General features: G+C 40.8%; 4 protein-coding genes and 1 non-coding gene across 7 annotated transcripts; 2 read left to right on the forward strand and 3 right to left on the reverse strand.

The window, feature by feature from the left end:
* The first annotated feature begins 1 nt into the window (after nucleotide 1).
* Nucleotides 2-6750, forward strand: c7h11orf16 (chromosome 7 C11orf16 homolog). The gene is made up of 8 exons (XM_020078746.2): nucleotides 2-221; nucleotides 1090-1312; nucleotides 1964-2326; nucleotides 3392-3513; nucleotides 3678-3831; nucleotides 4433-4655; nucleotides 4788-5291; nucleotides 6453-6750. The coding sequence occupies exons 1-8, from the start codon at nucleotides 154-156 to the stop codon at nucleotides 6611-6613; spliced, it is 1818 nt and encodes a 605-aa protein (XP_019934305.2). The 5' UTR covers nucleotides 2-153; the 3' UTR covers nucleotides 6614-6750.
* Nucleotides 6715-9604, reverse strand: akip1 (A kinase (PRKA) interacting protein 1). 3 transcript variants are annotated; one of them, XM_020078747.2, is made up of 5 exons: nucleotides 9269-9604; nucleotides 7966-8158; nucleotides 7774-7848; nucleotides 7550-7669; nucleotides 6715-7106 (listed from the first exon to the last, which is right to left on the reverse strand). In XM_020078747.2, the coding sequence occupies exons 2-5, from the start codon at nucleotides 8122-8124 to the stop codon at nucleotides 6957-6959; spliced, it is 504 nt and encodes a 167-aa protein (XP_019934306.2). In that variant the 5' UTR covers nucleotides 8125-8158; nucleotides 9269-9604; the 3' UTR covers nucleotides 6715-6956. The 3 variants fall into 3 exon arrangements, with proteins under 3 accessions (XP_019934306.2, XP_019934308.2, XP_069385142.1); XM_020078749.2 differs by having other exon boundaries at nucleotides 9067-9376; XM_069529041.1 differs by lacking the exon at nucleotides 9269-9604 and adding an exon at nucleotides 8602-8719.
* A 990-nt stretch (nucleotides 9605-10594) lies between these two features.
* Nucleotides 10595-13636, reverse strand: rpl27a (ribosomal protein L27a). Its single transcript, XM_020078273.2, has 5 exons — nucleotides 13525-13636; nucleotides 12797-12860; nucleotides 12624-12699; nucleotides 11155-11329; nucleotides 10595-10771 (listed from the first exon to the last, which is right to left on the reverse strand). Exons 1-5 carry the CDS (start codon nucleotides 13525-13527, stop codon nucleotides 10643-10645), a joined length of 447 nt encoding a protein of 148 aa, XP_019933832.1. The 5' UTR covers nucleotides 13528-13636; the 3' UTR covers nucleotides 10595-10642.
* On the reverse strand, nucleotides 11550-11679 carry LOC138411012 (small nucleolar RNA SNORA3/SNORA45 family). The gene has a single exon (XR_011243655.1). It is a non-coding gene; the product is annotated as a small nucleolar RNA SNORA3/SNORA45 family (small nucleolar RNA).
* Nucleotides 13637-15434: 1798 nt separating the features above from the next.
* On the forward strand, nucleotides 15435-21896 carry LOC109624126 (E3 ubiquitin-protein ligase TRIM33). The gene is made up of 7 exons (XM_069528549.1): nucleotides 15435-15475; nucleotides 16648-16828; nucleotides 16913-17523; nucleotides 18544-18667; nucleotides 19020-19094; nucleotides 19530-19682; nucleotides 20398-21896. Exons 1-7 carry the CDS (start codon nucleotides 15435-15437, stop codon nucleotides 20599-20601), a joined length of 1389 nt encoding a protein of 462 aa, XP_069384650.1. The 3' UTR covers nucleotides 20602-21896.
* Nucleotides 21897-23570: the final 1674 nt, after the last annotated feature.

Raw genomic sequence — 23570 nt, forward strand, 5'->3', positions numbered from 1 at the left:
GACATAATTAGAGCTGTTAATGAGAGGTAACACTGAAGAGGGTTACTGTTACATAACAACTGCGTCGTGACAGTAGTGTTTGGTAACGCACCCTGGTTGGCTGGTTGGCAGGTGAACAGCCCCCCCAGTGGCCATGATTCTGAACACTTCTCCATGGAAACCAGCATCAACAGTGAGGCCAAGTTGACGCCTGCAGCTGACTGTGCACACCACTTTAAAGTGTAGGTAAACTTAACTTAGATTAAATAACCAGGAAAGATTTGTGTATTTAGCTGCTTACTTTACTGTTGTGCTATTTGTGCTGACAGAACATTAACAGTTTCCTGTTTTAAACTTGTGTTTATGTCTGGACTTTGTTTCAGTGATGGGATGAAACTGAGAGAATTTACTCAAGTACTATGCTAAAGTACAGTTCTGAGCTACATGTACCTCACTCAAGTATTTCAAATTTCAATTACTTTATATTATTCCACTTTATTTCAGAGGTAAATATTGTAATTCTTTTTATTTCACGACATGTATCTTATAAACAGAGTAATGTTAGAAAACATAATGAGCGCATGAATAGGATGTATTATTATACACACGGATGTGTCACTCATTTTGCATTCATGCGGAAATTATGAGCATATCTAATTATGTTTTCAGTAAAATATTTAAGTAAAACTTGGATCCAAGTCCTTTTTCTTGTGAGTATTTCTACACTGTAGCATTGCTATTTTACTTAAGTAAAATATCTGAGTACCACCCACAAAATACAAAAGAAATTGAAAAATTTACTTTAACCACAGAGAGATTAAGAAAAACAAATGTAATGTTTAATACAACTATAGGGAGTTACATATCTTTTTTTTAAGAATTTAGAAAATCTAGTCTTAATTTCACGTGTGTTCAAGGAAGTTAATCTGTAAAATTCCAGATCATGTTATAATTGTATGTGAATGCCAGATATCACATTCAGATTAACATATAAATTAATATGATGTTATCATTGCTCACATGATACAATCATCCACTGTATTTGTAGCACTCGATGTTATGACTTTATTTGAAACCACTGAAAATCAAGTAAATGTCATTATCCTTCAGGTCTTTCAGTGTTAGAATGACATCCAGGCAGATGGGGGCGTCTGAAGATGCATTGATCCCACTGTTTGTCGGCAAAGAAGGCTGCAACATCACTTTTGTCCTGGAGAGCTCAGAGAGCATGAGAGCTGTTCTGGGGTCAGTAAAACGACTGCTGATCCAGACCCTGCTGACTAAAGCTTCACTCAGAGACTCTCTCTTCAACATCATAACATTCTCAAACAAGGTGAGGGAGGCATCAATGTTCATTACAACGCATAATACAAAAGTATCAGAGGAAAGAAAAACATACTGACAAATAATTTATTGCTGCGGGCTGAAATCTCACTTGTTAGCAGAAAGGATGGTTATTAAATAAAAACAATGAATTGCTTCTGTTTCATGAGTTTAAGGAAGTTTGTCATTGTGGCCTGAGGTTGTCATGAGACAAATGTAGATTTAGTCACATTTGTCAACCTAAAGCTTTGGATTCATTCTCTCCCACAAAATGTTGGATATCCAACCCTTTACATGGACCAGAGCGGTCATTATTTTGTTAGAGGCAGGTAATCTCAAGTGTTCCGACAGGTACGTTTTAGGTCCACGTCCTTAACAAGTTATCATGTGCTCATGATTGACACTAAATCTAGTATTTGAACATAGTAACAGTGTTTAAAATCATCAGGGATCGTCCTCTGGAAACCATGAATATTCTGAGTTCAGAGGCTGTGATGTGAAGGACTGACTGAATGATTTAATCCAAATAACATGATTTTAAAAAAACAACAACTGTAATTCAAAGTTGGCAGTTTCCTACTTACTGAGAGGATATTTAATTTGTAAAATCTTTTAGAAGCCCCTTTACCTCAGGACTAATTTTCTCTTACCCACTTTGCAGGTGAACTGCTGGTCCCGCCACATGCTCCCCTGTGCTCCTGACACAGTGTACACCGCTCTGTCCTGGATTCACTCCATCGTGTGCGGCCCCGGCAGAGATCTCCTGGCCGCCCTGAGTTTGGCCTTCTCTGACCCGACCTGTCACGCTGTCCACCTGCTCGCCACGGACCTCCCTGACCAGCCGGAGGCCGTGCTGAGAGCTCTACCCGCCCTGGCAGCTGAGAGGCCTGTGAACACTTTCTATCTGCAGGAGTCATACGGTCAGCTGGACGGCAACACAAGAGATTATCTACAGTGTCTGACTCAGGCCGCAGGAGGAAGCTGTTATGTGTTAGTAGACGGTGCGAATGGGAATCTGGGGAAGGTATGACAGAATGGGTGCTGGCTGGTATGTGGTGGATTAAAGAAGAAACACAACTTCTTTTCACTTTAACTTGTCCCTCTCATGTACCTGAAGCTGCCGGGGGATCGATATCTTTGTGCTGTTACAGAGGATCATGACTAGATTTAACATCAGTTGGCCAGGGAGGGTGCTACACTTTTTTACATTACATGTCATTTAGCTGATGCTTTTATCCAAAGTGCATTCAACAACTATGAGGGTCCATTTTTGGGGTTCAGCCTCTTGCCCAAGGAAGCCCCCCCAAATGTTTTTAGATGAATCCCTGCATGAGCTATTTTTAGGAGGATTTTCATGTGGTGGTTGTTTTGACTTCATTTAAAATAGCAGAGTTCAATCTACCTGAGGTCTTTTTGAAAATTGCACCAAGATCATTACGTCTACAAAGCATCTACATGGCAAGCAAAAACTAGAAGCAGAAGAACTTAACTATTAAAGATGAAACTGAATCAATACTTGGATCAAGAGAGCTAACAGTAGTTACAGGTATAACAACATGTATTTGAAAATCTTTTCTAAAAGGTGATGTTTGTTGCAATGATTGAGTTCAATTTACAGAACTGACTTTGCATCCGGTTGTAAAATGTCCCTATGTCGTATTGGAGCAAGGAATAATGACCTGTACAGTGCATTGATTATTATAACATATGCCTTTATAATCTACTCAATTACTTTACTATTCAGACGGCTACAGTTAACAGTCTACACTGACAGTGACTGGATCCTAAAACACCATACCTCACAGTCATGGTGGAAACATTTATCAGCAAACACAAAATCAAAAACACACAAACATAAAAACCACATGAAGCAAGTCACAGAAACAACAACAATAACAGCTACATTTAACCACGACACTTCACACTTTGCACGCATGCTGTCTCATCAGAGCGATAAGCTCACCGATCACTCAATACGTTACACCTACAATCTAAACCAGTTTCAGTGTGAGATAAACAAAGTATAGATTATAAGACTCAGTGACAATGTTCACATATAATGTGACTGTTTCTCTATGGCTGCCATCAGGTGATTCCTCTGTATGTTGCTGAGAGCAAATCGTCAGTGCCAATTGTCTCTCCAGTCAAGTGTTGCTGTCTGTCCGCTTCCGCAATGATCCCACAGCAGCAGCACATGTCTCCTCTGCTCAGGTCAGTTTCCATGGTTAACTACTTATTCATTTGAAAGGATGATCTGTCAGATCATCAGGTGTCAGGTATCATACATATAGTTTGTGCTTTGGGTGCAATCATCAGCACAGTGACAGATCTGCAGTGGACACGTGTAACATTTCAGCTGTACCCTTGCCTCTCAGGTCCAGTCTGGATAATCCGACCCGCCTGGTCCCCTCCTGTGTGCTGTCTGACCGAACCCTGGCCCATTCAGAGTTTTTCCCTGGATCCTGTGTGCTGGCCAGGAGAGAGGTGGATGGCTTGTATTATCAGGGTACTGTCATACAACAAGTTCAGGTGAGACAATGTTCTGATTGTGTGTCTTTCTGTTTGTGTGTGTGTGGAGGTATGGAATGTGATAAAGGCTCCTGAATATCAATGAGTTTGCACAGTGATCGTTAAAAAGAACATGGGTGTCTTTCTGTGTGTGTGGAAACATTTGTTTTTAACACAGACTGTAAAGGTTGGAAATCAAAGCACTTAAAGCGCTGTTAAGGAATTTTGATCTTCTTCTTCTTTGTACGGTTTATTGGCGGTTGGCATCAAGGTCTATTACTGCGATAGACTGGATCTACTGACCATTGATATACTGGATTCTTGAGCAATGAAAAATAGGGTAGGGCGGTAATGCACCTTGGTGTTGGTTGCCACCCACCAATAAACCAAACAAGGAAGAAGAAGAAAGCGAAATATTTATTATCAAGTATTAAGAGTTGAAAAATAAGAGTAGAAAGGTCCCGAATGAGCTGAACATGTGGATGCTTGAATGGATGAAGCATGTTAAAGAAACTGAAAAAACAACAGTGTGACTGCTGTATGGAGAAGTAGCCTACTCCCAAGTATCAGTATAATCTAACAAGTAAAGGAAGACATCTTATTCCCATTTATCTAAACTCAGGGCCGCACAGGAGTCTGGGTAGTCGCATTTGACTGTCCAGGCACTGCTGGTGTGGGCGTTGTCTCCTCCCAGAGGCAGCTGGTTTGCTCCCTGGACATGGTGAGCCACCACCTTGGACATCATACACGCTGTCTGGTTCCTGGAGATGCTGTCCTGTCGCCATGGGAACCACATCTGAGGAGCTATGGGCCGGGGAGAGTGATGGCCATCACAGAGCGCAGAGGTGAACTTAAAATGTACAAATGTTCTCTATGCTGGAGATGGTGCATGTCAAGATTATTATTGTATATTATTGTATATAGTCATGATCCCCCCCCAGTAAAGCCATGTTATATCTTAATCTATTTTCCTGCAGCTAATGGTGTTGTGTGTCTCCGGGTGCTGATGTGGAATGGCTGTGTGTCTCTGGTTCCTGACCGCCTGGTTTTACCCATTTTGGAATCTCACTATGACAGGATAACCAGAGAGCTCCAAATCCCAACATCAGCCCAGAGTCAATACTGCAGCTGGTTTTCTGCCTGCAGCTCCTCCTGCCCTCCCAGGCTGTTCTGCTTTGACTGCTCAGCATCTACACCTTGCTGCCCTTCAGTCACCAACCACTGGCCCAGTGTGGTTCCACCCAGATGTAGGTCCAACCTTGGAGAGATGGATCGATCTGAGAGGGCAGTGCGGGATAAGCAGACGGACCTCAAAGATACAGAAATGGGAAAAGGTGACCCAGAGTTCTGTTCCTCTTCATCTCTTACTGATGGTGAAACCAGAGAGATGTTTCCTCCTGATGTGAAAGTGAGGAGTAAACAACGTCCTCCCTGGAGGTACTGGAGGAGAATAGGGCCCGAGCCTCAGCACAGACAGCCAGGTGGGAAACACAAACACTGAATAAACTAATGAGTTCTTTGAGAGAAATCAGTGAAACAACCCAACTCAAAACTAGCTGTTGTTTTCTGTTGTTGAAATAATAAGAACATTATTACAGCTACAAACAACAACTAAACTCTGTCGAACACTTATGGCAACATCAGACTGGAATGGCTCTGCCAACCAGTGTAGTTTCAGTCTACATATGAGGTCACAGTGACCTTTGACTGAAATCTAAACAGTTCAGTGACAACTGGTCAGAATTTGAAGAAATTCCTGGACAGACTTAAAATATCATGTTCAAGATGCCAAAAATATGTTTTGTGAGGCCATCGTGACCTTAACAAATATCCAGTTAATCTGTAAACCCAAGTGAACATGTGTGGCAAATTTGAATGAATTCACTTGAGTTGTTCCTGAGATATTACATTCATAATACACAACATTTGTTATGAGAGGACAAAGTCACTTTGACCTCATGCCACCAATATCTAATCAGTGTTCACAAGAATGAGGCGGATGTGCGGTTCACCGAAAAATGAAAATTCACCCATTATCTCACAACTATGCCAATGGAGGAGTGGGTGAAGTGTTTGAGTCTACAACAAAACTTTAGGAGTATCAGGGATAAACAGTGTTTCAGCCAAAGTGACCCCTTCTTCAGAAGTAATAAAACAACAGAAGAAAAACCCAACATACTGCTTGTGTGGTATCATCCAAGTGAAGCCCCGACATTCATATTAGCACACGCAGCCACACGAACGTGCACCCCCAGCTGCCTTTGTTGTTTCATTACATCTGAAGCGTAGCTCACAATTGACTTAAATTGTATTGGAATCAGCTGCAACACTGATTTCACCCCTGAGACCCCCGAAGTGTTTTGTGGACACAAACTCTTCACCCACCCCTCCATCGGCATAGTGGTGAGTAGATAATGAGTGCGTTTCCATTTTTCCGGTGAACTATCCCTTTAAGCCACTGCCTGTTGCCAGTGCAGTTCCATTGAAATATCGATGACACTGATATCGTGGTCAAACTATGGTATTGCAGTTGAGGTTTCCAACAAAAACATGTATTTTGCAAACCTCTGATAATGTAAAGTAACACCAGTTAACCTGCAGGAGATCTGTGCATGTTTATCATTTTCTATGTTAATCTGCAGGGAGCGAGGTGCCCAGGAGGAACTCACAACCTGCAAAGTTCAGCTTCTCTGTCCCGCAGATCAGCACCCCCTTGCCCAATCACAGCTCTATGTTTCAGTCACTTCCTGGTGCTAAAGGAAGAAGAGCTAACATCATAGAAATGTTTGGCACGAACTTTTAACCTCGTCCACCTGTGGGACTGCAGCCTGAAAAATGCTGTCAGTGTGCAGATTATGAAACTTGACACGTGTCTTACAAAGTCTGTAAAAAAACAAATCGCTGTTTGAATAAGAAAACACTTTATTTGATAACACTGATGCAGGTAAAATACTGTTAAGTGCATGACATCGTGTTCTAATTTAAATACAATCAATAAAATGCAACAAAATATGGCTTCTCATTGTGCAGGAAATAAAATATTTTGATAATAAAATAAAAATGTAAACTCCATGTAAAGCTGGCAACAACACACGTATACTTAGCATTGGTCCGTTCTGTTACAACAGGTGAAGGGTTTGGTTTGGTCAGAGGTTAAAGGTGAGGTCGATGCTCTCTCCAGCTCTGACACTAACCAGCTGAGTCTGCTGTGGCGACTCTGGCATGTGGGCAGTGACGGCATACGTTCCCGGAGAAACCTCGATGTGGAAATCTTCATCTGTTCCCGAAACGCGACCCTGAAGAAGAAACTTGAATTTTAACAGATTTCCAAAGGCAGCATCACAGGACTGAAGGAGTGAACATCAACATTGAAGCTGAGGGAAAATTAGCTCCCGATTAATCAACCAAAAACATTTAATCATAAAAGCCTAAAGGAGACTATACTCATCTTGTTTTTGGAAATATTTTTAGTTTTTAGCAAAATGTTTTAAGTGTAAGGATTGTATGTGTGTTTTTGTTCTGTGTTTTGCATTTTACTTTTACAGATGAGATGGACCTTTATGTAAAGACATTATTCTCAGGAGTTAATGGATCCGACCACTTTCTGTCAGCTGTGTGTGATAACTTACATTTTAGCTATGATGATTTGATAAAACAGAGGTTTCCTTCAAAACACAAACAACTGCAAGACTAAAAGTAAAGTCATCATGTCATTAGATCTGTTGCACAAAGCTCTTACATGTTTCCTGGTTGGCAGAGCGGCTGTTGTCCTCCCAGCAGCTGAACGAGAGTGGAACCTGGACACGTGGTTCCTCTCTTTGTCAGTGGGGTCAGTGCAACAGCCTGACGCATAAAACCTCTGCAGCAGACATAGTTTATATTTTAGTCTTCCCGGTCACTAGCTTGGGGCAGACACACACACACACATCATGTGAAGATAACACCACACAAATATTTACTGACCTTGCACTGATAGGTTGTCTGTGCCATGAGCTCTGCCAGGGTTGCAAAGGTATCATTAAGCTCTGTGTGGCATCTCTGAAAAGGCAACAAAAGTGAGGAGCTTGACTTGAGAATAGGTGATATAATATGAAACTCAGTCAGGGTCAATCAATCTATGGAAGCAGTGAAATTACACAAAAACCATGTAGGCACCTTGACAGGGATTTGTGTGTCTTCCTCTGGGGTAGTTGGGGTCTGGGATGCACCAGTGCTGGTCCAGTCCACGCTGCGCCTGGAGGCCCGCTGCAGCACCTCGAGACCCAGACTGGCAGAGCGCTGCAGGGAAGACTCCAGCCAGGCGTGGCTGGTCATGACCAAGTCAGGTAAAAACTCAGGTGATCTTCACCTGAGAGGAGGAACAAGAAGAGAGCATACGATCATAACTATACCTCATGAAGACCAATAGACTGGAGCTTTGTTCCAAATATACACTGGACTGATTTAATGGTTTGATGTGTGCTAGGCAGATTAACATGGAGGGAAGTGTTTTGGATCAGGGAAGAATCTATTATATTTTGGTGCAGATCTGGATCAGGGGATCCTATTTTTATTTTTTACAATCTCACTGATTTTTCAAAGCAATTTGTGGATTCTGCTGAAAAAAAAATCAGACACATTTAAAGGACTGATATTTATGAGTGTGAGCAATTTGTTGCTTGTGACTGCTATGCATGAAGTGATCTTACTTCACTGACATGTTCCAGTATTTTCAAACATTTTTAGACTAACTTTAAGGGATAATTAGTAAAATAATAGGTAAATTAGTTGGTGATAAAAATAGGTGCAGACCTGATTTAATGTCAATAAAATGAAAGAGTGGTGAAACAATCCGTTATTCTGCAGTAAGAGATAAATGCCAGGAAACTAATTCTTAAAGCCCAAGACCACACAGGCTACTATCATCACCTATTTTGTTTCACTATCTGAACATACTACATTTATTATGAACTTAAAAAGCAAATCATCACAACTAATCAACCGGAGCTGGAATTTTTAAATAACAACAAATAAAACAATTCTTTTTTAAATGCTGCAGATTAGTTGTTTGATGATCATTTTATCAATCAGTCAGCTTTCATCGATCAGTAGTATTATCGGTTTGGTGGGTTCATTCACAAATATGTGATCATGAGCTACTTCAGTCTACGTCTCGCAATTGATACAGGATTATACAATGAAACTGCGCATGCGTGTAGATTAACGCCACTCTAAGCTTCGATGGAAAGCTCATGTTTTTATTTGGTAGCAACTCACGTTCTATCGTAAAGTATTGTACAGTTTGCACGTCGCTGCTGCAATCTCACGCGTCCGATTCTTCAGTCACTTCATGCAGGTGATCCAGTGAGGAGATGGTTTACGTGTTTACTTGTTGCGTTGAGGTAAAAATACGCAGAAACACGTCACTGAGACTTTAAAGCTACGCTTCAGAGAAACCCACGCTTCTTCTGTCGCTTACCTTTATCGTGTAGTTCTCACATTTCCCACGTTAAGCGTGTGAAGCCTCACTTTCACTCACAGCTCGTAGTTGTGTTGCATGGAAGTGTCGGGACAGGAAGTACTGCATGCTAAGCCCCGCCCCCCGTCCACAGTCACGTGGATGTTTATCTCGGATCATTTGGAGGGATTTGCAAACATAGTGATAAGTCAGACTGGTACAGTTATATCCGATAAATATCACATGTCGATCTTAGGACGCGAAGAACAGCTCCACAGGCCGAGCCACGGTGCGCAAAGCCCGGCCAGACGCACCCGGAACAAGGGAGCGCTCCTCTCCACTCGCCGAGTATCGTCTGATATGTAATCATTGTCCCAGTGTTCCAGAGATCCCAGTGCCTGCGTCGTCAAGTTCCCCCTCACGCTTTTCTCTGTGATGAACATAACCACACACAGGAGTCCCCCCCCTGGCACACATTCACTCTATCTTCTAATTTCACACTAAATGCATTTAATGAGTTGTTAATATAAATGCTCTACTCAGGCCCAACTCATACATTTTTTTTTTTTGCAAACCACCAGGAGTGAATGGATCTTGCAATTGATTTGTGTATATATTCATTATATTGTAGAATATTGATATGTTGAAAACTGAGTATTTTAGCTGCATGAAAATAAAGTTTCCATGTGGACAAATGAACAGTTCATTAGAACAATGTTCAATGCAGTGGAGCAGTTCATACTTTTTATGAACTTAGTTTAGTGAGTGTGTTTGATATGCACATGTTTTTTCTTTTTTAAGTAGCCCAGACTGGACCAACTAAGAAAATGCCCCAAGAACAAGCAGGAACTAAAGACAGTTGCAGTAGAGGCCTGGCAGAGCATCACCAGGGATGAAACCCAGTATCTGGGGACGTCTACGGTTCTAGACTTCAGGCTGTAATTGACTGCAAGGGATTTGCAACCAAGTATTAAAAAGTGAAAGTTTGATTTATGATTGTTAATTTGTCCCATTACTTTTGGTCCCTTAAAAAGTGTGAGGCACATGTACAAACTGTGGTAATTCCTACACCGTTCACCTGATTTTGATGTAAAAACCCCCCCCCTCAAATTAAAGCTGAAGTCTGCAGTTACAGCACATCTTGTTTGTTTCATTTCAAATCCATTGTGGTGGTGTATAGAGCCAAGAAGATTAGAATTGTGTCAATGTCCCAATATCTATGGACCTGACTGTATGGTTTACTCTCAGTCCCTTGGCCACACAATAACCATAGAAGTGGAGTGAGATTTGGTGGGAATGCATAACTTATCAAACCACTTTCCCATTTGAAATCAGACATCAAACATGTTCCAATTTATACAGTTTATTTTTGCAAAAAACACACTGACAGGAGTTTTATGCCATCAGCACGCAGGCTCCTCCCACTGCCTTGATCTTCTCTTCGGCCCGTCTGCTGAAGAACTTGGCCTTGACGATCACAGGCTGTTTGGGCAGCTTGCCTTTGCCAAGAATTTTGTAGTAGCCCTGGAAAAACATAAGATACATGAATCCACCATAGCTCAAGAAAACAAATATCATCTGACAGAATATCACTCAGCTGTTTTTTAATGTTCAAACTGTATACAGAGGCTTAAATAGCAATATTTGCCCATACTTAACAGGAAATGAGCACTGAACGAGTGCATATTACATTAATTTGTATTACTCAATCAATTGCATAGTAAAACGAATTTGCTACAGGTATTGTGGCAATATGTTGGGACTTCCTGTAAGATATTGCCGATTACCTCTAAATTAAACATAAATGGTAAGACTGGTTGGAATTTGAGCTTGTTACATGGACATTCAGGCTCTCAATGACCCAAACTCTATTGCTTAAACAGTGACGAGTTTTGTCCAACACTTACAGCGCGCACAGCATCAATGATGGGGGCGGGACCATCAGGCTTCTTGCCATAGTTGAGTCTGGTCTGCTCGCTCACCAGCGTCCACAGCTTGTCCAGGTTGATGGTGGGGCAGTGGGTCGTGTTTCTCTTCAGATGGTAATGTCTCATACCCACTTTACCGAAGTAGCCCGGATGGCTGAGGGTCAACAGAAAAGACAGACGTGAGGTTAACTGCAATACAACCAGTCCTGTCATTAACTACATGTATGCTTGGAATGACGGGATAGCAGTCTCTTGGATACGTCATTTATATTTAATTTAAGTATTACTGTATCATAATTCTTAAGTCATGGTGGACACCAGCTGAGTCACACTCTACTGGAGCACAACAAAGTTAGACCAAGACATGATAGGAGCTTTGTAACTGCCCATGTGGGTGACTGGCCAACAAAAAGCCAGTCGGTGAATAGGACCAGTCTTCACTCTAAGAGGACTCAAGCACACCAAGACAATGATTTTGTGTCAAGATGAGACTCTAGTCTCTACACGAACATCACCCATTACTTGACTAACAGCAGAAATGCAGGCATGAGGTACAATGCCATGCTTAACTGGTGAATGAATGTTTAACACAAATGTCAGTGTCCTATATCAGGAACATTGAAAAGCAACTGTGATGTAGATATTATTGCTAATAAACACAGACCTACACTTTTGTCAGGAACTGTTCCTAGACACACATTCCTACAAACAGTGCAGTGAATACACATGCACGGTTGCATTGTATTTGTAAATTCTATTTACATTGTGACAATCTTTTAACAACCATCCAGCTTCCATCATGTAGATGAGATGAAAGCGACGATCACGAATGATCACCATACGTCAAAGAACCAACAGGCTGCCTTTCCAAACTAAACTTTTCAATAAATTGATGGACTGCACATTCCTTTTCCAGCTTCCCCAGATAATCTGCCCACTTCATTAAACCACACAGTGTTGTCTTTCGTCTCTGGTGCAGCCATGCATTCGAGCATGTAGGTTTGTGTTTGTAAATTTCAAGTGCAGCTTCTTCTGTTTGCCATACCTGACCTCATTTTCCGACATGCCACTGTTCTGTTATGTCCTTAATCAGGTATTTATTATATTTTATTTATAACTTGACGGCTACATAACAAGTGTGTTGTATGTTCAAATATTTTGATAAAGCAGTTAATGGGATTTAATGTTTAGTTTTCGGCAATAGTATCAAATTGGATATCAGGAATCATGAAAATTTCATACTGTTGACTAAGTATTTGGTATCGTGACATCCCTCGTCTCAAGTATAAGATGTGTATCAACAGAACAAAGTTTTAACACAACCACATTCTTTTGTATCACAACTTTGCATTAATACTGGTTAAAGATGTGAGCTCAGCTGGACTACTGAATACAAGAACTATTATCACTTTACTCCAACTCATTCCAACACATGAAGCAGCACTTACTATTTGTCAAAGTTGATTCTGTGGTGATGCATACCACCAGCATTACCACGACCTCCAGGATGCTTCCTGTGCTTGCCTGTTCACAAGGACGAACCAATGTTAATAACCACATTGAGATGGACAGAACTAAACAGCTAAACCTACTCAGCTCTCAGTGGGGTGTTCAAACTCACCGATGCGACCATGTCCGTGACTGACGTGTCCTCGGAGCTTCCTGGTCTTGGTCTTCTTGGTCGGCTGTTTGGAAACAATGGATGGAAATTAAAATACCTGAACTTCATCTTTCACCAATGTGGATGTGGCGCTTTGGATCTGAAGCTAGCAACGATTAGCAACATTTCAGAACACCCAAGAAACCCTCTGTAAAATGGCTCCACGGCGGGGGAGACAACTAAAACCATCGGAGAGCATAAAAATAAATTTAAAACGGGACACAGCAAACACATGAACACTAAAACACGCTCAGCCGGTCTGTCCCGTGTCCCCGTGTACTTACATGCTGCCTAGCATCTCAGAAGCTATCGATAGCTCACCGGCAGTTTTACGCACACAGCAGAATAAGAAATTAGCACAGCATTCAGTGTCCGTTCTAACATGTGTAGCAGCTTCTTGTGTCACGTTGATGTAGACAATCGTGGTTTTATGATCGCGTTAACTCAGGCTAACAACCAGACAGGAACCACAGGCTAACTGCAGCAGCCGGAGGCCAAGCTACCGCACAGGCAACTGCTCACAAATCCCGGTAGAGTTAATAAATGTGTGTAATAACAGCCAGGAATCACTCAGCAGAGGAGACCGCTCAACAAAATGTCACCCGATGATACTTTTCCTGCCCGAACGAGCCAGGATGGACACAGATTTAGCTCTAGTGCAGTGCTGAGGGGTTCACGGTAGCACCTACCATCTTGGAGGAGAGTTGAAAGAGGAACGGGATTTGGAAGTCACGCGGTTTTGTGCGAGATTTACCTCCCGACAACAAAGTGCAGTGTGTCTTCTTTGTGTTTTAATGGCGATTGGCAAACCTGCTTACAGGCTCATTACCGCCATCTACTGGACTGGAATTTATAACAACAGCACGCCGAATCATGAATCAGCGTACTGATATCTATGAGTGTGTGCAACTTGATACAGATCCAAATAAAACATTTAATGAATTTAAATTATGCAAAAACTACTGGACTCTTTCCATAAGACTTGGTGGACGGCTGTGGTCAGGGAAGAACGCATTTCATTTTAGTAAGGCTTTTAATCAGAGAGGTGCATCCAGGAATTGTTTCCCCCTTTAAACTAAGATAGAGCGTTTTTTGACATTTCCCCTGATATCTCAGGGAACAATTCAAGAAGTGAAAAAAATCTGGCACATTTCAGGAACTCATATCTGTGAATGTGTGAAATTTGGTGCCGCTTGATTGAATTTAATGAGACTGTTGGGACCTGGCAGAGGTGTGTACTCTAGTGACATTAAAGCTGCACTTGATGAACAAAATCCTCCACAATACGTCCTCAAATAAACCCTGACCAGTGCAAATACTATTACAACACAATAACATAATATTTATGCTTACAATCTTAATTGCAGAAAATGAGCAAAATCTTTTTCTCAGATTTAAACTAAACACACAATAAGCAAAAAAAAGAATATCAAGAAACGTTGTTTTTCCTCTTGATGAGGAACAAGAACACGTCAGTGTTGTCCATGTGGGTTCATACAGGTACAGACAAGCTACATATTCATTTACATACAGTTGGCTGTTATTCAAATTGAAGCAAACTATTAAGAATATCTATATATTACAGGAGTGAACTCGGTTTATAATCTCATATCTGCTTAATGCTATGATGGAAGACAAGAGACACTTCCACAACAGCTTCACAGGAGTTTCTGAGCCTTATTCAACCCCATCAAGCATGTAAGGATTTTTCTTTCTTCTTTAAATCAGTCAGTAATTAATGTTGCAAGAAATTTCATATGTTTGAATTTATACATGATTTATGTTGCTGTTGTTCTCTCAGAATAATGAAAATGGAATATAAAAATGAACATTTACCCAAGTACAGTAATTTGAAAGTACTTTACTTGGGAATTTCCATTTCACAGTGCTTTATATTCTATAGTTTTTACTCACTCTTTTTTCAAGTTACTAGTTAAGTTTGAAATATTCATATATTAATATGCTGCATCTAACAATGTCATGTCAAGTAAAAGTAAAGTTATCCCACAATAGGACTACTGAAATCAAACCATTTCTGAAGCACTATTCATGACACACTTGTTTAAGTGACTGTCAGTGAGCAGTGCTGCAACGTCACAGCTGACCGAGGTTGAATCCGCTTTCCACCAATCAGATCGTCCGTGTCACCCTTGATACCGGACACATGTTACGGTTGCATCCCTCTCATCTTCAGCTCACATCCACCCAAAGACACACTCACCTGCTTCCTGAAGCATAAATCTTGTGCTCTCTATCATCCACACTCAGGTAAGACACAATTACCATTGTACTTGATCCTGCATTTTTAACGTTCTGTTTCATCATGTACACAATTTCTTTTATTTTCTATGTTATTATCCTTCGAATTACCCTGTATTACTTTCCTCAAATGTGCAGACAAATTAATCTAAAAATGTAATTCCTCTGCTTCACCTCCGGCTTTTCTGCTTTTCTGTTTGTTTTGATTCCTGTATTTTGCCGTCAAACACGGAGCACACAGGAGATGTCAAACCAGCACCTTCTTCTGTGTTTTCTCTTTTCTTTATTCAACCCAAGGGGCCTGATCTCCTGGAGATGACAGACCTGGTGCACAGATGCCATGGCAACTTTCCCCAAAGGCATGCCAACCTTTTGCCACAGGTAGGAGTGTGTAGAGCCCAGCTCACACTGGAGGCCATGCCATCTGAGAATATTGTCTAAATCCAGAATCTGCAGCTGAGGAACCAAGTGTCCCAGCAGAACATGTAGTGTAGTCACTGAGAGTTCTGTAACAACGGCTTCAGTGATGGAGGTGGGGGTCATCGCCTCAGCTGGGTGTTTGTTACAGTGAAAGTGGGAGAACAGTTATTGATTTTGAATTTGATTATTATTTACAAGAATGGCACTCAATCTCATTATTTGATAGCTCTGCAGGGGTGGATTGTCTGAGATGAAAAAGGAGTCAAGTCAGTTTTGCAACGGTGAAGCTAGAACAGCCTCGCCATCATCTGAAAAACCTGTCACCAGTGTCGCAGCTGTACTGAAGAGAATAAGGTAAATGAAATCACACAAGTGAAGTTTGCTCGCTGCACAACACTAATGTATTTAAAGGAAAAGTTGGACATTTTGGGATATAAGCTTATTTGCTTTCCTTGATACCTTTCACATATCTGTGCATCTTGATAGTTAGTTTGACTTAAAGACAGAAAACACATGGAAATATCCAGCCTGACTCTGTCCAAAGGACAAACATCTGTCTACCAGCACCTCTGCAGCTCAATAATGATTGTAGTCTAGTTTTTTAATCTGTGCCCAGAGAGTGTAAAACAGTGGATACAGTCCAAGAATGGTTCTCACTAGAGTGCATATCTCCAACGAGGTCTTATTAAAGTCAATCAGTCTCCACCAAATTTCACACATTCATGGATATCAGTTACCTAAATGTTCCAGATTTTTTCATCATGATCCATACCCATATTGTCTGGAAAAAATGCCACAACTGATTAATTAGTGAGCCTTAGAGGCGCTGAGTGTATGTTTAAACTCTGGGCAAAGCAAGGCTAGCTGTCTCCATCTGCTTCCAGTCTTAATGCTAAGCTAGGCTAATCACCTCTAAGCCTGAGCTCTGTATTGAATAGGCTACACATATATATTATAATGTAAGACAGCTAATAAGTGAATTTCCAAAATCACAAAACTGCTCCTGTAACGTTATTTCATCTATGTTGAGTTATGATTTGAGATAATTGACCAGACGGTATTTTGTTTGTGTGATAAGAAAGCTCTATTGATCTGCTTAAAAATGTCAGTCAAGTCTTCATTTATTTCCACAGGGTTCATCCAGAGGCCCAGAGGATTTTGGGTAATTCCTTCATACCTGTAGTGAGCCTGGAGCGCCTGAACTTCCAGTCTGTCTCCTTATCGTCTTTGCAGCCTGTGGTGTCTCTGGCACGACTTCCCTGGCAAACACAAACTGGGCTCAACAATGACGTCGCTTTAAATCACCCTCAACAGGTAAAGACAAAAACAACAGGAGTCATCTATGATGATTATTTTTACCTTTTGCTTGACTGTCTGTGTCCTAATCTCTGCTCACAGAATGGATTCAGTCAAAATGAGGCATGCATTTTAGAGATCAGAGAGGATTCACCTGAAGCTGAACCAGCAGCGTTATCTGATCTCACTCAACCAGAAGCAACATCAATTTCCTGGACTGAACCATACTCTCTTGACAGTTTCTCCTGTGAAGAGCCAGAACAGGATGCAGGCTTTGACTGTGAATCAAACCCGGATCAGTCGTACATCCTGTTTGATTGTGGATCTGATGAATGGGACCCAGATGGAAAATCAAACTCTGAAACATTTTATTTGGATCCAGATCAGGAGCAGACCATTATGATCGAACTGGATCCAGAACCAGACACCGATCAGACCGCTTCCCTGCAGCTTGAGGATGCGTCTGAAGCTAAATGTGAGGCGGATGTGGTTGAAATGGAGGAGAATGAAGAGCAATGTGCTGATGTTTGCTGCTCACAGGAAGAGGGACCCTCATCCATCCATCAGCCTGAACCTGGAGAGGGGACTGAGGAGGTGGAGAGTGAAGACTTCTGTGCCGTCTGTCTGAACGGAGGAGATCTGCTCTGCTGCGACCGCTGCCCTAAAGTTTACCACTCAGCCTGTCACATACCTCCTCTCATCATCCTCCCACTGTAAATACTGTACAAGTACACATATCTGCAGAATGTATATGCATTTATCAGCTGTAAACACTCTTATATCATGACAATTAATGCACTCATTGTGGCTTAGGCCAGTTGTTTCCAACTTTTTTAATTTGGACCCTTCATCACATATTTATAAGCAGATCAATCAGTAGAGCCTGGCTGATAATGGAATTTTTTTAAGTAATGCTGATAATGGGTGGTTTATTTAAGTAATGTCTGTGTAGAGCACATACCTCCCCTGAGGCCCACAAACATTTGAATCACTAGATCCTTCAATTTTTCAAACAAATCCGTCCCCTAAACATGTCTGATTTAAAAAAAAATAAGATCCATAAATTATTATCAGCCATAATTTCTCAGATAAACAATGAAAAGGTGATAGTATTTCATTACTTAGGTTTATTTGTCAGGCTCTACCTCTCAGATTTGTCTGTGGACCCCTAATCCCAGTATTTGTATCTTTTACTTAGTGTTGATGATCTCACCAGACTCAAATTTCTTTCGGGCATTTATCCTCAATTAGTAGCTGATTTCCAAAAGGCGATACCATACTCTTCCTTTTGAGGACACCTTGTGAATATATTACTGAAATGTAAATTTACATAAAACTCCAACTGTGCAGCTTTCAAAAGAGGCAATTAAAAAATAACGGTGCCATCATTTTCAACAAATTCTGTCCCAGTATAATGAGCTGCCCACAGTGTGTTCTCTGCATGATGAGGTGAGAGCTGTAAGCCTGATAAACAGGATTTAAAACAAACAAGTTGTTCTTCACACTTCCAGTGTTGCTGGAGTTGTGGCCTCTTCGTGTTTGTGTTCAGTGTAATGGAGGAACAAGTCATACAAATATTTTTATTTACTATTATGGAATAATAGAAATAAAAGACAAAATAATGCCACTGTATCATTCAGCAAACAAAAGACATAGGTTTATTTCATAGATGGAATGAATGAGAAAATATATTTTCCGAACCGTGAGCTAACACAGTCCTGTGTGTCCTACAGAGGGGACTGGGTGTGTACGCTGTGCAGGTCTGACCAGGAACCTGTGGAGGCCTACGACTGTGAGAACATCCACAACTGTGAGGGAATAAAACCCCCGTACACATTGTCCAACCAGGACCAGAGGGTGAGCTGTGATGCATTGGTTCGGTTTTTATGCTGATGTCTGGAAGAATTTTGTATTTTTTCTTATACTTCTTTATATTGATAAACCGTTATTAAGCCAGTGTGGGCTTAAAGGTCAGTTTCATGAATAACCAACCAAGATCAAGTTAGGAGGAAAACCAAATTATAATTCAATCATTTTACTGATAATAACCGTTTCACAAAATTCGAATGAAGAATCACAGAAGAGAATGCAATTACATACGGTTTGTATAACAACAAAACTGTAGTATATTGTGATTGTGCATCACTTGTATGCTTCTCTGTTTTAAATCAGTGTATGAGTGTGTGTGTTTGTGTGTTTCCCTCTGCAGAGGTGTGAGAAGTTGACCCTGCTGTTGTACTGTCACCTGCTCAGCGCTCCGTTTCATGAACCCGTCAGTCGTCTGGTCAGATGAAAAAGATAATACAACTAATTACATATGAAGTGATCTTAAACCAACAAATTTTAGTAAATTGAGGTTTTTCATTAAAACCTGTTTCATGGTTTTCAATCATGAATGAGACACTGTGTAGCATCAACACTTTCAGTTGGTTTTCCTTGCTCAGTCTTTACATGATTTGCAAATAATGTTTTGTTACAATAATGGAAACATGTTCAGTGTCTTACATGTGTCAAGACAGACGCCAGATTGTTAAAAATCATTTACCAGCGACAAAGTAGACACTTATGATGCTGACTTCATTTACAACTCACACAAAGTGACTGCAGCATGTAACGATCATAACACTCTGCGTACAGAGAAAACACTGACTTACTTTAAAGGTGATGTCAAAGCCATAAGCCTCTCGTCCTAAGTCTAATCTCCGTGACTGCCCTCCAGGCTCGAAACTACTACCAGATCATCAAGAGGCCCATCGACCTGTCGGTGATCCGCAGGAAACTGGACAAGAGCAAAACTGTGCACTACTTCAGCGCTGAGCAGTTTGTCGATGACGTCCTGCTGATGTTAAAGAACTGTGCTACTTTCAATTACGTAAGTGTGTCATAAGGATGTTGGAATCTGAGTGGATTTCCCAGTTTAATCTAATTTCTCCTGCAATTAAATTATCTCTTCAATATTGCCTGAGGGAATAAATTCCACATGTAACAGCAAACAGGCCCACTTTGATTTATCTATTTATAGGCATCACCAATTGGGTTGTGTCTATCTGCTGGTACATAGTGAATCTCAAGTCAAGACATCACTAGCTCCATTTTGATTCTAGCATATGCTGAGTCCCAGGTCCATAGCCTGATTATGAAGGATTTTCAGATTTGAAATTAAAGTACATGCCAAGCAAACAGTATGCAGAATAAATACAGCAGTTTTTGTGTTTTGTTGATGCACTCTATATTGTCACCATTTTGTTTTCATAATTACCTCATGAAGAGTTATGGCTCTAGGCTTATTTTGTGAAGTCATACTGACCTTAACTGTAGACCAAATTCTAATCTGTTCATCATTGAGTCCAAGTGGACATTTTGTTTTGCCAGATTTGCCAGAATTCCCTTTGGGTGTTTCTAATATATCATGTTCACAAAAAATGTGAGCTCACCGTGACTGTTGACCCTTTACTTTGAGGTGTTTCTATATATGGACATATGGATGGATTGGATTGGACAAACCGATAATATACCTCCAGACATTGCTGTTACTGACACAAAGGCATCAACATTTAATTGAACTTCTCTCTCTCTGTGATGTGCAGCCGGACTCAGAGGTGGCTCAGGCCGGCCGAAACCTGGAGGTGTTCTTCTTCAGCAAACTGAAGGAGATTTTTCCTGACAGGACGTTCCCGACGGCCAGCCAGGAAACAGTGGACGCCGCTCGTCTCCGCTGGCTGAGCAGGAAGAGGAAGGAAAACTACAGAAGGAGGAGATACATGTTTAGTGGGAAAAAATATTATCTTTAACGTTGTTGTGTTAAAGCCTTTTAATTCAAAACAGGTTGGAAACCTAAGCATTTTGTACTTTTATTTTTACAGGGAGAAACAATAATGTGTGTCATATATTTTCATCAAATGCACATTTTTCATATTAGTTTAAGGGCAGCACGGTGATGCGGTGGTCACCTCACAGGTTCGAATCCCAGTTTGCTTCTACAGTCCAAAGACATGCAGATTGGGATTAGGTTAACTGGACATTCTAAATTGTCTGTATGTGTGAATGTGAGTGCGAACGGTGGTTTGTCTTTGTAGCCCTGCGATTCGCTGGTGACCTGCCCACCTCCACCAATATACTTACAATTATAACGGAAACCACCTGAAATGATGTGGAGAGAAATACTTGGAAATAAGAATCATGCTGAGTGGAAGTTTGTATTATTTTTAACATCAACTGAAAGGGAGGGTACTACTTATTAAGAGTTTCTGACGACTACATCAATTTAACTTACACATCTTTAATTACAGTTTAAAGTTAATATTCGTCTCCCCTCATTTGCCATTATTACACACGACAGCCACCAGGGGTCATCTTTGTGTTTATTTCCACGTCACAACTTCAGCATTAGCCCTGCTGTTTTCTGAACAACTGATCAACACTGTTGGAGATTATCCAGATTGAATAAAGAACAAAGGAGCCAGATCCTTGATAAATACGAAGTCGGCTGGAGGTCTGTCTCAGTGTGAACACAATCTGTAGATGTAAAACTGACAGTTCTTCTTTGTAATTAACTCGCTGTTTGAAATCAACCACATCTCTTCTTTATAAGTAAACCTTTATCCCCACGTCCCTTAAGTTTACATTTTAGATATGTCTATTGGTAAGGACAGCACAGGGTATAACTTTACAAAGTGCATTAAAGGTCCCATTTTGCTGAAGGTAAGTTTCTTGAAGACAAAGCAGGTGCTCCGTGAATACTATGAAAGCATCAAAGCACTCAGTCCATGGAGGAATGTCCACTCTCCATGGATTAGGTGCACTGCAGAAATTGCTTTAAAGAGCCATCAGGACTTCTGTAACTTGATCTGCTTTCAGACATGCACTGAGGTGCATGTATGGGGACCCCACCCCCGCTGGATTCACTGCAAGCTAGTGGTGTGGTTGAAGATGCTTCTAACACAAGACAGTTGCAATAATGACAAAGCGGTGTCGTACATGATAACAATCACATGACCTCCACAGTGGAGTTAATATGTCCCTTCAGGTTGACACCAACTGGACCACAATTCATGTCTTCACTGGCTCCCCTGCAGAGGCTGCTGCTGCTGAGCTTCATCATCCAGTCTGGACAGTAATGTCACTGCAGGAAGACACAACGTCTGCCAAGTGTCTCACAAACATGATTCACGATACACCAGAACAATGTTGTTTAAACACTTCAATAAAATGCAGAAACATGCTTGATTTATCTGTTTACATTTTACATGCACTTGAATATTTCCATTTTATATCATACACTTAAACTCTATTACATCTATTTGACATTTGTTAACACATTACTCTGTAGATCAAGATTGAAAAAATGAAATGTCTGATTAATAATATAACTAATATAGACAAACTACCCAACAACAGAATATTTATTCTTAATTAATAATCTTCAATTAAAACATCAACATTCTGCTTCCATGGTGAGGCATTAGTTATTATAAACCAATTATACAATCCAAAAGAGTGTATGTATGGAATTAAATATATAATGTATATGTAACTTTAAATACAATTTCAATGTAAAGGGTAAGCTATTAAATAAAGTTAAAGTTATAGATAAATATATACATTAAATACTCTCTACAGAGGCCGCCATGCTGTCGTCCAAACCGGACCAACTAAACCCCTTTAAGGTTTTGATGACAACTGAAGATACCACAGATTCTCTTTCATGTTTGGAAGGAGAGGGTGAGGTGAGGGGTAATCAGTTGCAACATGCAACTTCACCACTAGATGTCAGTAAATTCTACACACTGAACCTTTAAAAACAATGATATTCTTTTTTCAGAAGTGTTTCAGGACATTCTGTTCTTTCAAGATTCAGCTCGGTGTATTTTGTCCGACACAAACAGTTCATGCCATTTGCACTTGAAGGCTCATACTTTCATCCACTTTGCTCAAAGTGCTTTTCTGTGTAATATAATCTATTAGGATACCTACAGCATGAGTGCTCTTACACTGCAAAGGAGGTTAAATGGACACAATCTGCTGCAAAAACCGGGAAAAGCCACTCTGGTTTCACCATAAACACTCTGTAGTGTCTTTGATTTATGTGTATGTCCACAAGAATCTCTACATTTTCAGCTATTGAATGAAGACTACTGGAGAAAGATTAGAGGGAGCTTTTAAGGGCCTGCAGCAGCAGCAGCAGCAGCAGCCCTGTGGCCAATGTTGAGAGAAAATAGGGGAAATTGACCATGAGATGTTATCAAAGGGAGGTTTATGCTGCGCTTGTGTCTTTTAAACCCACTTCATTCAGTCCAGTAAACCTCAGTCACATGTCTGCTCTTTCTTTTCCTTCTCCATTACCCCTCTGTCTGTAATGATGTTTCATTTAAGAACATCAAAAGCCCCCATGCAACTCATGTCACTCTGTCTGAAGCTGAGTGAATCACTAACGCACAAAGAAGGAAAACGTTTGTTCAGCTGCGTTGAGAACCTCAACGTCTGCTTTGAGATAAAACCTACACATCTAATGCTTAGACCAAACTTAAGAGCAGACACCAGCTCAGACAAGACGAGTGATATTTTCCATCCATCTCATAAGAGTGTACCCACGTACACTTCCTCCACAGTGCCTGTCCACAGTGTTATTTAGGGTCATTTAGACACATTTCCTCTCTCACAGTCACAAGTTGTTGCATTAAACTGTTATTTTCTTGAATCATCGTGTCTGGGAGCAGGATAAGTGCAGGCTGTATTTTTTGGACAGTGTTAAGAGCAAAGC

The sequence above is a fragment of the Paralichthys olivaceus genome, chromosome 7 (assembly GCF_024713975.1).
Source record: "Paralichthys olivaceus isolate ysfri-2021 chromosome 7, ASM2471397v2, whole genome shotgun sequence".
Lineage (NCBI taxonomy): Eukaryota > Metazoa > Chordata > Actinopteri > Pleuronectiformes > Paralichthyidae > Paralichthys > Paralichthys olivaceus.